Source organism: the organism of the source record quoted next, unplaced genomic scaffold (genome assembly GCF_019419815.1).
Source record: "Pyrus x bretschneideri cultivar Hongxiangsu unplaced genomic scaffold, Pyrus_bretschneideri_v1 Contig12, whole genome shotgun sequence".
NCBI classification, from domain to species: Eukaryota; Viridiplantae; Streptophyta; class Magnoliopsida; order Rosales; family Rosaceae; genus Pyrus; species Pyrus x bretschneideri.
Window position 1 is genome coordinate 5,940,068 of NW_025999413.1, and position 14,099 is coordinate 5,954,166.

The following is a 14,099-nucleotide window of genomic DNA, read 5'->3' on the forward strand; positions in this document are numbered from 1 at the left end:
CTATGTTTCTTGTGATGTCTTACAGACAATGACATGATCCATGGCCTCATCAGCAAGTGTTGCAATCAGTAAGCTTCATAGAGCTAAATCATTCTTGACCCATTCTTTGTAGGCTGTAGTAAGTTCCTTAGTGACACCACATTCAGGAGTGATGCAAAACTTTGGTGGACATTGAGATTCTCTATTAAAGAACTCAAACAAATCATAACCTCCAACAGCCAATTGGAATTGATAACTCCACTTGACAGAATTGTCATCTTGAAGCTTCACAGTTATCATTCCTAGTAAACTTTCAATCTTGACATTATTAGGCCCCATATCGAATCAAAGACTACAACTAATCAATTTTCACAATAAACAATCTTCAAAAAAGCAAACTTTACAGTAAATAGGCTTCACAGCAACAATCTTTACAATAACCAATCTTCACAGTAAATAATCTTCAAGAAAACTGTTAATTCACTTCTCAACTGAAATTCACAATTTTATTATTCAAGAAAATTATCATTTCTTTTGGCATTGGCCTCTAAACAACTTACTTCTGATAATTCTTTCTTCATGAAAATCTTATTACTCTCAGCATTAGCCTTAATCAATACAAACTTCATCAAACTTCAACACAATTCTAAGAAAGACTGACATTGATCTCAAAATCTTTCAGCAACTGAGCAATAATGGCTTTGGCCTCAAACAATCACACAAAAAAACTTAGAAAACTTGTCACTGTGGCAATTTATCAAACACTTGCAATGCATAAAATTCCAAGAACATAACCTGAGAAAGTGATAATCTTGAATTGAAACCCAGATGAAGAAACCTGGATATGAGCTCCCAAAAAAAATCTCCAGTCTTTAATGCTCAACAGAAGAAAATGGCACCAATGATTGTTTGGGTGATTGATACCATGATAACCAAACTAGAAAACTGAAATGAGTTACTAAAGCTAAAGAAATGTAAAGAGAGAAAGATGTTCACTCAATGAAGGATATAGAACCTCAATCCTTGATTACTTTCTCATTAGTTACAAATGAGATACAATCATCATTTTATAGCTCAAATCAATTGTAAGCCACAAGCTACAGTGTTAACTAACTTTTAACAACCTCTAACAACTCTAACAAACTTTGCTGACATGGCTTGGCTGATGTGTCTATGGTATGCTGATGTGTCACTCCAACACCTCACTCATTTCCTTCTCACACATCTCTTTTAATTTCCGGCCATCGAATTGAATGAATTATTGAAGATCAATGTCCAAAAATTAACAAGAGTGTATGGGAGTTGGGCGGGTGAACATTTTCCTATATATATTTGGATCCCATAGGTATTGGAGATAATTAATCAACAAACATATCCAAATAGGATCACTCAATTTGTTGAGGTATTTTTAACATTACTAAACTGACCAAAGCAGACTTATAATATATATTTCATCATATATTTTGTTGAAGATATACAGTGACTGCCACATCATTTAACACGTCATCATAAGTGCCATAGTCAGCTATTGGAGTTGGTTAGTTTGTTAAAAGTTAGTTACACAGGTGGCTTAGCTGATAAGCTACATTTGCATATTATATAAGCATGCATCGACTCATTTGTGTAATGATCTTTTCATCTCTTTAGAAATAACAAAGCTTTCACTCATCCTTTCCCCTCTCTCTCTCTATCTCTCTCTCTCTCTCTCTCTTTCTCTCTCTGCATTTCTTTGATATTTCTCTGCATATATTCATCTGCGAATCCTTAGATGAATGTTATCATATTTATTGTCTAAAAAAGAAATAATAATAATATTTTAATTGTTCTTTAAAATGATATAAACCACCTTCCATTAATTAACGCCAAATTAATCAAAAGGGAGGAGGATTCAAAGGTGTCTACTAATCATAAGTTAAAAAGCACCGGGATCAAAGGCAGAATATATATGAGGAAAAAACGTTAAAGAATTAGCTAGCTAGATAAGAAATATATATATATATATATATATATATGTGATTGTTTGATAGGAGAAGTTGCTATAAAATTAAAAACAGGCACACAAGGTTTGTAAGGGAAGGATTCAATGGCTAGAAACGGGGTGATGTGGAAACTGCTTTACGTGTTGTGCATGACAAATATCAATGCCACCAATCCTTTGCTCATGCAATCTCTATGTCCCCAAAAAACCCCAGGCATCACAATGTGCCAATGTAGTGAACATTCATGCCTTACACCCATTCCCTTAGGCCACTATTATGCTCCCACAATCCCGGCAAGCTAGCTACCGGTCCTCACTATCTTATATAGGATGTTGCAAGAAATTGTATGAGTTGGTTAACTTATTGGATTAACATAAACTACTACATTATAGTCTAGAGGCCTTCCACAGTAGGGGAATAATCAATCATAGTATAGGAAAAAAAATTGGCCTTTCAATGAATACATAGAACTCTGCTCTATCAAACTCACATTAGTGTAGCAATAATGTTATAATAGGAATTAAACTCAAGGTATTTGATTTTTGTTTAGAGAAGTGATTTTCACACACCCTTTTGGGCTTCTCACACCTTTCTTTTATTTCTAACCATTGAATTGAATAAATCAAATAGAATCAAGCGTCATGATTAACCATGGTTGTGTAAGAAGCTGAAAATGGTGTATGTGTATCATTTTCCTTATGTTTATAGGAACCAACCTAAATCTGAACCACTACAAATGACGTACTTCCAGAGTGGTATATGTGAGTTTGATTCCCATTTACAAGAGAATTAAGTCGTTTGAGTTTAATTGTTTTAACATTATTTCTGTAGCGGGGTGTGAGTTTGATTACCTTGTAGTAAAGGAATCAAAACTAGCAAGACACATTACACCCAAGAATTGGAACACAATTTTTCCGGTCTATTGTGTGAACATGATGTTAATTTATAAAAATTAAACTCATGTGTTAGAAATACTATGAGGAGGGGAAATTGTTTGAATCCTAAACACAATGCGTTCAAGAAGAAGACCTTATCCATCATGACAATTCGTCACTTGAAAAATACATTTTATATTTAATATATATAGATACATGACATAATATATTTAAGTCAACTATGAAACGCACACCACTTGGTACTTGAAACACTGATAAGTACGTATATTTTGTTCTTTCATCGAACTCAACAATTGATCTGGTAATACATTTGAACCAAAAACTGAAAATGGTCAAGCAAAACTAGTAACGGATACCAGAGAGTCACAGAAACATATATTGTTTCCCCATTGACCAATTTCTCTTCCCTTTACTCACTCACTGGTCCTACTGTGGTCAAATGGCCAATTAGTAAAACAAGTTGAAGTTTAATATTGGCTTTTCTTTTTCTTTTTTTGCTCAATTTTTATTTTCTTTTTGATGTTTATTTTGTGCTAATGATCATTACCAAATTATGAAGCGGAAAAGCAATTGGGATAGAACGTGAAAAATGTTTGCGTGCATATATGGTCACTCCAATTCAAAAGCAGCAACTCCTATGTTTGCTCTCACATTTTCAATACTTTTTTATTACAACATCAGTGAGGGAATTAGGCGATGAATAGGGAAAAGAGGGTATGCGTGAGCCCTTCTTTTTTCGTTTTTTTTCTTTCTTTTTGCTAAAATACGCCTATCCTGTCCAACTTGAGATCAAAGGATGACTTGGCTCCCAATGGCTACAAAGCACACCTCTATGTTTATTATTTAGCAAATTTTCTGTGATGTTCGTGATAAAGTTGTCTACTTGTCACTTGGATTTTGGATTTACTACATCACAAGCCTTCAATTTTGGCATTGCGTGTGTACGAAAACTAGGATAAAAGTTAGATTTAAGTGTAGATAAGAAAACGCCCCAAATAGATGAAAAAGCGTCAGAAAAATGTGAGGGCCGGAGAAACTTAAAACTCAAAAGCTTCTTTTTAGCGTACAAGTTGGGTTGGTTGAGTTCCTATTTTGATGTATACAACTTCTCCACTGGGTTCGTTTAATCCAAACAGCTAGCATTTTCTCATATTATGGAAATTAAGAAATTAATTGAAACAACACCCGATAATTATGAAAGAAAAACATAAAATAAAATGAAAGTAACAAGAATCCATAAAATGGTTCTAACTCATGAAGAGTTGGTGCCATTAAAGCTGAAACTAAAATTCCAATTAAGTTAAACACTGATGATATATACAACACACGCATAACATAATAAGCAACATTTTTTTGTTTGTTTTTGAGTTTAATTACTAGACTTCAACATAAACGCTGAACTAAAATGGAAGAGAAGGTTCATTAACCCTAAGACAATTTTTGTCTTCCTTACTGCTAGAATAACTAGCCCTAATTATGAAAACTCTAGCTAACTAAAAAGATAAATCCCTGCGAGACGGATTCACTAGCTCGTAAAACTCTCTAGCATATTAACCATATGCACACTAAGCTCTAGTCCTCATCAGTTTCATATGGACATTCTCACTATCTCTAGTCTGTTGAAGCAGATGTTCTCAACATGGAGCTTTCAATTCTGGCATATGTTGGGCATGTCATTCCAGGATAAAGATCCTAGGGAGCGCTTAACTTCAGATGCTGCCGCAGTGTTGGTCTTGACCGATGGCGTCAACGGTGCATTTTGCTATCTCTAGACTCACATTGTCACTAGTACTCACGCCTGACCTCAATGCCCGGTTAGACGTGCATCCCTGCGCGTACCATGACTCAGACACTACAGGCATTGTGGAGGGAAAGTTTAGCAGGCTCAACAAGTCATCATCCATCTCCTCTAATGGATCCTCATTTTGTATCATGCCTGTGCAACAAAACCACAAGTTTAGATAGTATATTATATATTGGTATCAAATGATACAAAAATTATTGACTTGCTACGTACGTTCGTCAAATTTGTTTACTAAATTTTGTTCTCCAAACGGTTAGTATTTCAGTTAAAATTTGAACCCACTAGATTATCTAACAACATAAAATGCTTATATTGTCATATCGTATATTGATTCAAAGTATTGATTGAGTCTGTTTATAAATGGATTGTACAAATTCAATGTTTGCAACATAAGCATTACATTAGTCTAACAAGATAACATTACCATAACATGCATACTATTCTATTCAATTTGGTGAACAAATTCGATAAAACTGTTAAATTACCATAACATGCATACTATTCTATTCAATTTGGTGAACAATTTTGATAACACTGTTAAATTATTAATTACACTAAAACACAAAAAACATGCAAAAGTTTTAGTATTTACCAATTGATGACAGAGAGGAGCTGCCACCCCTCTGATTTTCAGCACTATTCTCGCCGCTATTCTTCAAAGTTGATACGGTGTCTTCGGCTCCCTCCTCAGCAGACTCTTCCTCCTCCTCCTCCTCTTCCACCATAAGACCTTTCTCTTGACCGGACCACCCTGACGAACAGCTGTCGCCACTCTTTGCTTTCTTATTCGATATATTCTGAGCCTCCACCAAAACATCATCCAAGAGGCCACTATTCCCTTGGGACGGCACTGGCGCAATTTCATAGTGATCTTCATTAGCGGTATAGCCTGAGCCCCCCATCTGACCCTCACTGCCGCCATTAATACTCAGCGGTGTTTGGTTTGAAGGGAGCTCTGGATTGGACCCTTGAACCAAAGGGGTTGGGTCATAAGTAGCAGGCCCCATGATCATGGAGCTCAGACTAAGATTATTGTAACCACCAAACCCTCCATGAGAATTGTACTGACCTATTAGGGTTTGGTTTGGAATGTTGCTCTGGTTGAAGAGAGCTGAAGACCCGAATGGAGAAACGGGGGACAAAGGCATAGCAAAGCCACCATTTCCATGGAATTGAGTCATGGGATTGGAGTAAAGAGACGAAGAATTGTGGTGGTGGTTTTGAAGAAAGTAATTGTTATTAGGGTTTTGGCGGTCTGAGGTGGAGGAGAAAGTACTTGTGATGTGGTCGTAAAGAGAAAGCTGCGAGGGACTGAAACTGTTAGGTTTCCGAGGGTGAGAGGAAGAGAAGAGTGATGAGAATGAACAAGCAGGAGACGAAGAAGAATGTCTAAGTTGGTGTTGGTGGTGGAAGGCTGCAGCCGCTGCTTCTTGTTGAAGGTCATGAGGGTAAACTGGTAAACCGGCTTTCTGGCGACGCTTCATTCTAGTATTCCAGTAATTCTTTATTTCATTGTCAGTCCTGCCGGGTAACTGATGATCGATAATATGCCAAAAAAAAAAAAAGTAACAGACGAACATGAGTTTCTGAGAAAGAGAAAGTCAAACAAATTGAAAATTAAAAAAAGAAGATTATCAAATAGGTAGGTCCAAAAGAAAATTAAGGGAAATGGGGAATCTGGTCAAAAAAATGAGATCAGCACCATATATATAATAAGAACACATTAATTTTTGGCATAAACAAGAACAATGGATTCATTACTAATAAGTAAAAAAAAAGGATTTGAGCTAGAAAAACTCAGAAACTAAGATTTGTACAACAACAAAATATCGTTACAAAAAGGAGTTGCAAACTCTGAGTCTCTGACTTACTCAGAAATTTAGAATTTTATAACTTGATAACAAATAGAATAAGGAAGCGAATCCTCCACTAAGTTTCTGTATATTTTAGACAGATAGTCGAAGAAGACCAAAAAAGAGGAAATGAAAGCAACTCGGGGCACAATCAGGATCAAAAATGAAAAAAACAAATCACACAAAAAGGTATAGTCCAAGGGACAAGAAAAAAGAAAGAGAAAAATTTATTCCATAGAGAGCAAATAAAATATATAAAACAAAAACAATAACAAAAACAAAAAAAAAAAACAAAAAAAAACAAAAAAACAAAAAAAAAAACCAAGAAAACCAAAAACAAATGAATGAACAACAAAATTAACCTGGGAAGCCATGCGAGCCCATTTGTTGCCGAACTTAGCGTGAAGCTCGATGATGAGTCTCTCCTCCTCAGGCGAGAGCGAACCTTTCTTGAGATTAGGCCTCAGATGGTTTGCCCATCTGAGCCTGCAGCTCTTACCGCATCTAGCCAGCCCTGAATTCTTCTGCACCGCGTTCCAGTTTCCCTCTCCGTGCTTCTTCACGTACTCTACCAAAATCGCGTCCTCTGCTCCCGTCCAGGGCCCCTTCTTGAGGCCCCGCTGGTGATGGTGGTGGTGGTGGTGGGAGCCGCCTCCCGTCTTATGAACTCCGTCCATAACTCCGCTGTTGTTGATTATCATGACGGCTTTTAGGCCTACAGCTACCTAGCTCTCTATTAGTTATATGTGAAGTTATCGGCCACCTATGTTTCTTTCTTAATTCTTTGAGTTTGGTTTTGTTCAATGTGATTTCTTTATTTATGGGATGCTTGAAATGTTACTTTAAATTGGGATAGAGAGAAAGAGAGAGAGATATGAAGGTTTGGAAGGGTTGATCTTCTCTCTCCTCTCCCAGGATGTGAGAAAGAAATGCAAGAAAGAATAGGGGAGAGAATCGGAGTTTAAAGAGAGAAAGACAGATGCAAGAAGCTAGAGCTAAGATCTTGTCTCTATTCTAGCTATGTTTTCGTTTCAGACATGGATTTCAGATTAGAGAGAAAAAGGCGAGAAAGCTAGAGAGAGAGAGAGAGAGAGAGAGATATAGAGAGAGAAAGGGAGAGGATGATACGAGAAAGGAGGGTCTCTGAAGTTTGGGGCTTTGGTGGGGATGGTGAGTGTGTGTGAAAGAGGGGGGATTTATTTAGAGGTATGAGCTTCCATTTCGGTCCGGGTTGCATGCTAAGTGGTACGTCCGTGGACGCGTTTTTTATGTCCACCCTTCATTGCTATTACAACACACTCTTCCTCTCTTTCACTCTAGAACACCATTTTGGACATTTACCCTTCCCCTATTTTATTTTTTTTTCCCTATATATCAAAATAACCCAAATATTGTAAATTCAATTCATATGCATTTCACCTGTTTTTCTTCTTAGGTCAAACTTCAAAGATACAATTTAAGAAATACATTTGAAATATACCATATACACTAAACTAATTTGACCACATTTACAAATCGCATTGCTCGTCGGACCTCTCACAAGTTCAGAGTTTACATGGGGCCCATTGAGAGTTAATTACAAAAGAATCTCTCATCTTTCTAAGACTAAAGCGATACGCGGAATTAAAAGACGGACGACTTTTTTGAGCATTCTTATCCAATTAGTACTGAAAGTTAATATTAGGATTACGTTCGCTGTGAACCAATGTATTATTAGTTCTTGTCGTATGTTATTATATTAAAAAAAATTCTCATCGAACTTACCAAGAAAATGATTCGCCTCGATGTTTTAAATGTATTCTCTGAGATTTTCTCTTTCTATATTTAAATATATTTGAGCATTTTTATTTGAAAGAAAAAAAAAAGAGAACAAAAACAAAGTTATCACCATTTCTCTTTTTCTGACTCAGTTACATTAATTACATAGAGAGAAAATATGAAAATTCACCACCAATTAGCTAGCTTATAGTGCTTGCTTAAGTTTTATTTGCTAAGTGAGTCTATGACTTTTTACAATATGATACAAATAGTTTTCTTTATCAATCAAAGTTAAGTAGGTAGTTCTGTTGAAGTCTCTTTCTATATTTAAATATATTTGAGCATTTTTATTTGAAAGAAAAAGAACAAGAACAAAAACAAAGTTATCACCAATTCTCTTTTTCTGACTCAATTACATTAATTACACAGATAGAAACTATGAAAATTCACCACCAATTAGCTTATAGTGCTTGCTTAAGTTTTATTTGCTAAGTGAGTCTATGATGCTTAAAAGCGAAATTTTACTTATGCACTGAAACATTTTTTTTAATAAACTGATTTTATCTATATTAGGAGATGGAGGAGTGGACTAAGCCTCACAATGCACTAGCAATAATGTGGTTCAAATTCGCCTTAACAAGAATCGAACTTAAGACCTCTCATTTATAAATGAAGAGGAACACCACTAAACTGTAGTACTAAGTGGCAGTTACACACTGAAACTAAATCTAGTCATTTCCACCCTCCTTTCTTGCTATTTGGGCACGCCAAGGGCAATTTTGTATTTCTATCAAAAGAACGTTACCTTCTTTTTTTAATTTTATATCTTTGTGATTACTTTATATTCACTCCCTTTATTTCCATTAAGGATCTGAATTTTTTTTCAATAAAACTTTAATGCCTTTCCTTGAAAACTTATATGCATTTTGACTGTATTAATTATACTTGAACTTAGCGTTTTTAGGAAATATTGTTTCTGAAAAAGTTGAGTACTTGTTTGGAATATAAGTAGACAATGTTGAGAGAAACTCAACTGAATCAATCACAATTATTTGTCCTTTGAATTTCATCATAAAAGTTATAGAAGTATAATCGTATTTTGTTATATTTAGCTGTGGGCTTTGTTTGGTATGAAACTTTTTTTTTTTTTTAACATACGATATTATCTACACTATGAGAGGTGGCTAAGTCTCACATTGGGCTAGCAATAATGTGGTTCAAATTCGTCATTGGTGAGAACCAAATTTAAAACCTCTCACTTACAAGTAAAAAAGAATATCATTAAACCGTAGTGAACAACATGCAATGAGTATTGTTGAATGCTATAGGCACCATGCAATGCATAAGTTACAAATTTAACATGCAATGAGTCCCAAAAAATACTTTGTATAAAATTTCATGAAATACCAGTATTCTTTTCTTGTAGACATTGCATAAGTTGCAAATCCAATTCTTTTTTTATTTATTACTTTGTACAAAATTAAATTAAACATACGAGAAAGGATGTGAAATCAAATTTAAATTAAACAAGCCTACAACTACAAGGACCCGATCTACCTTCAAACCTTATGACTTATGTAGATTTTTTTTATTTGAATATAACAAAAGATACATTGGATTTCAAAAAAAAATGTATACCTGGTTGAATTTGAACATTCCAATCACGAGACAACAATGGAGTAAAAAAGATTGCGGCCATAAAGGGCTTTCAGGCTTATTAAGAATAAAGCCGAATATGAATTATATCTTTTAATAGTATCAAGGAAATTTAAATATAATAGTTGAAAACCACTACTATAACATGTATGAAAAATTTCTTCGGATTCTCTTTGTGGGAATCCTAGGGATCCTCATATCTTAACCGTTCATCATACATTGTGCGGCTAATTTTCGCTAGATACTATTTGTGTTTAATTTTAAATAAAAAAATTTAAAAAGATTTATGATCGCATAATTTACGATAAACGATTAGAATGTGAGGATCCCTATAATCCCCACAATTTAGATCCGAATGAGATCCAAATCCCTATAACATTATTAATGAAACCACCCAAGCACTACAAGCTAGCTACGCTACACATGCACTATAAAAGCCCCAAACAAGGGACTTTCAATGACACATATCATGGAGTCAATTGAAAATTCTCTCAAATGTAACGCTCTAGAATTTTCTAAATCCCTCTTTCTAATTTTTGTATTGGATTCCTAACAACTTTAGCCTAATCTCAACGACACTTTATAGTCCCACATCAGAAAGCTCTGTGAAAAGGTATCTAGAAGCCTTAAAAACAATGACCCCAGATACAAAATGTAAATTCTATGAAACGGATGTATGCCCCCCCCCCCTCTCTCTCTCTCCCTCTCTCCCTCTCCCTCTCTCTTAGATAGAGCAGGGTGACATACAACCCACGAGATGGAAGTTTTTCAACTTAGATACGAGTCAAGGAGTGATCTGAAGACCAAAGTGGTACCAGAGTACACCATATGAACCTGAAATTAATTGGTGCCTTTTGCATTCAAATAAGGAAAATTGACTTTCAAAGACCAACTCAGCATAGCTAACTCCAACATGAAGTCTGAAGGTATCTATTGGTCTGTACTAAATCTCTATTCCAAGACAATCCGCAATTCTTTCGACTCATTGTGCTGGAAACAGAAAACCTTACTACATTGATTCTCCGGAAGACGAGAAACCTCCTTCTGCATCGTGAATTCAAGTTGCTGCCACTTGTGTTTAAATTCCAACCCAATACAATAGAAGTGCAAACCACACCTGGTAAAAATGCTATGACTCTACTTGCTTTTAACAAAGCTAAGTCCCAATAGAGGTCTTGAATCCGTCAAATCTAACAAAGCCGGACTCATTACTTCAGGGTGTTCCATTTCGTACACAAAGAGCGTGTTTGTAAGATTCATGACATTTTTTTTATGTATGCAGCAATCAAACACCAGTGATGACTCCTCTGTATTACACACGCATTTTCGGATAAGCACAACCTCAATTACCAAATATTTGCCACATAATTTGAGTATTAACAGTTATATTCATGGACTATCATGAATCAAAACAAAAATGTTTGACAATGTTGCCAACGGGATTTATAAAAAATTATGATTTACAGGACCATAAAGAACCACATTTTGTGAAACAACTTGAAAAGAGAAGATGCCAGAAGTACCTCCTACACATTGTGGAATCAAAGTAACCATATATGTCAAGCATCCCCAAAGTTCTTGGTTTGTTTCCTTCTTCAGACATCAGATGATTTAATGCCAGTGCCACAGGGCTTTCCCGAAACCCAAGTTTCATTAAACTTCTACGATTTTTTAAGCAATTACAACATGTCCTTGATAAAATCGAGATTAAGCGTGTCCTTAACGATAAGGAACAATCCTAGGAAAATAACAAGAGTTATCCCTGATGACATAATCCCCTGCTCTACTTCTAGTGGGAGCTTTCTCCCACCCCTGGCAGCCTCTATGAGGATGAAAGCCAAGGTACCACCGTCTAAAGCAGGTAACGGAAGAAGGTTGATTACTGCAAGGTTGAGATTAAGCAAGGCTGCAAACTGATAGAGTCCATCAATATTCGACCTTGCAACTTCTGCCCCTACAGCTATGATTGCAACTGGACCTGAAACCTTGCTAGCTGTCTGCGAGAAGTTAAGAACAGTGTGCTTTAAACTATCTAAAACATTAAATGACAAGCCCCAAAATTCTCTCCCAGTATAATTAAAAGCTTCTGAAACACTTTCGGGTTTAACTTTCGTAAACTTAACATTTGGCGATAGTTGCACTCCGATTTTGCCTGTTCCATCATAATTCTCATCCGGGGTGATCCCAATTTCAAAATCCTGCTGTCCCCTCGCAACCTTAAGAACCACATTTCTTTTGGGACTCTGCTTAATCACATCAACAATCTCTGACACACCATTAGGACCTCCTCTTGGCAATTCATTTCCGTTAACCTTAAGGATCACATCGCCGGCAAGCAACCCATCTCGGGAAGCAGCGGAGAAGGGGCGAACCTCGGGCACAAGCACCCCAGGATAGGCCTCTTGTACAGGCAAACCAACAGACAACACTTGAGTAAAGATTATAAGATAGGCAAAAATAATATTGGCAACCACACCAGCTGAAACCACAATTATTCTATCCAATATTGGCCTGTTCTTAAGCAGATTCTTATCATCAACTGGAATGTCACTATCTGGATCATTATCTGGAAACCCCACAAAACCACCTAAGGGAAAAGCTCTAAGAGAATACTCCACATTGTTTGCATTGAATTTAGCTAAAATTGGACCAAAACCAACTGCAAATTTACTTACATGGATGCCTTGGAGATAAGCAGCAAGGAAGTGACCACTCTCATGAACAACAATTATGGCCGTTAGCACAGAAGCCGCCTCCAAAACCGACTGAGCACTCTCAAAGTTGCCATAGTCGAACCCAGGAATCACACAAGTCCTAAACTTGAACCTTTTCCCATGTGGGTACCTGCCATTTTCGATGAAAAATCGATCCTTGCACTGAAAACCGACGTCTGGAGAAGAGAAAGAGTAGCAAATGGAAGAAGACGGAGGTTTTGGAAGGTGGGTTTTGGGTTTTGATGGAAAACCTGAGATGGATGATCTGGAATTGGACAACTTGATGAGAGAGAAAGAAGAAGAGGAGGGTAGAGAAGCTGAGAGGTTAACGATCATGGTTCTTTTTTTCGGTGGTTTTCTGATAGGGGGTGTTAAAAAGGTGAGGTTTGGTTGTGTGACGGAGGAGGGGTTGGATAATTCATAATCTCCTGCCTTTTTTGGGTTTTGTGGAGGGGAACTCAACTGACTCATTTGTCTTCCCTCCCTCTTATTTTTCAGCATTCGGGTGTGTCGTGCTTGTTAAGGATAGTAATCCAATGGTAGAATATGTAGACACTTGTTAAAAGATTAGGAAGGTTGTTAGAGTTATTTACATTATGACTTAGACAATAAGTTTCATAGAAGATAGTATATGGTCTTGAGATTGTAAGAATGTAAGGTTACAGAAAACATATACATGAAAGATTACTTCTCTCTCTGAATCTTCTCTATCTCTCTCTATCTTCTTTATTCTTCTTCGTATCTTTTACAAACATTATACATCTTATTCTTCTCTGAGATTACAGCTTGGTTAACATAGTATCGTCGCCTAAATAGCTAATCACTCGGTTGGATATTTTCGATCTTGAATTGCTTCCGCTCATCATTTCTGATCTCATTGTCGTCATTTCTGGTTTCTGGGTGTTCTTCATCTTCCCTCTACCAGTTTTCTTTGTGTTCGTCTGCTGTCCACATCAAGTGTTTGATAAAAGTCCTCAATCGCTGTTCTTCTTCAAGATTTCAGATTTCTTGCAGAAATGGTTACTGCTTCACAACTGCATATTGTTCAGTCTCCAATTACATCCTTCATCTCCACTGTTTCAACATCTGTTATAGTAAAGCTCGATGAGACCAATTACTTGGTTTGGAATTTTCAGATGCAGCGTCTTCTTGAAGGGCATGGAATTGTGGGTTTTGTGTATGGATCCGCACCTTGTCCTGTTCAATTCATAAGGGTTACATCTAATGGGTCCAAGGTTGATTCAGAATTCGATGACTACAAGATCTGGAAGATGCACGATCGTGCATTGATGCAGTTGATTACTGCAACATTCTCACCACCTGCCATTTCTTGTGTTATAGGGAGTACTAGTGCTCAGGATCTATGGACAAGACTCAAGGAACAATTCTCGACTGTTACAAGAACAAGTATTTTCCAGATGAAGTCAGAATTACAAAATATTAAAAAGGGTAATGATTAT

The 14,099-nt window shown here is 36.4% G+C and overlaps 2 protein-coding genes across 2 annotated transcripts; both read right to left on the reverse strand.

Annotated features, from left to right (window-relative positions):
• Positions 1 to 4,319: 4,319 nt before the first annotated feature.
• Positions 4,320 to 7,239, reverse strand: LOC125474133 (transcription factor MYB101-like). The gene is made up of 3 exons (XM_048577579.1): positions 6,874 to 7,239; positions 5,251 to 6,190; positions 4,320 to 4,790 (listed from the first exon to the last, which is right to left on the reverse strand). Exons 1-3 carry the CDS (start codon positions 7,210 to 7,212, stop codon positions 4,564 to 4,566), a joined length of 1,506 nt encoding a protein of 501 aa, XP_048433536.1. The 5' UTR covers positions 7,213 to 7,239; the 3' UTR covers positions 4,320 to 4,563.
• Positions 7,240 to 11,281: 4,042 nt separating this feature from the next.
• LOC103944544 (probable membrane metalloprotease ARASP2, chloroplastic) lies at positions 11,282 to 13,133 on the reverse strand. Its single transcript, XM_009355014.3, has one exon. The coding sequence runs from the start codon at positions 13,108 to 13,110 to the stop codon at positions 11,605 to 11,607; it is 1,506 nt and encodes a 501-aa protein (XP_009353289.2). The 5' UTR covers positions 13,111 to 13,133; the 3' UTR covers positions 11,282 to 11,604.
• Between the last annotated feature and the right edge of the window lie 966 nt (positions 13,134 to 14,099).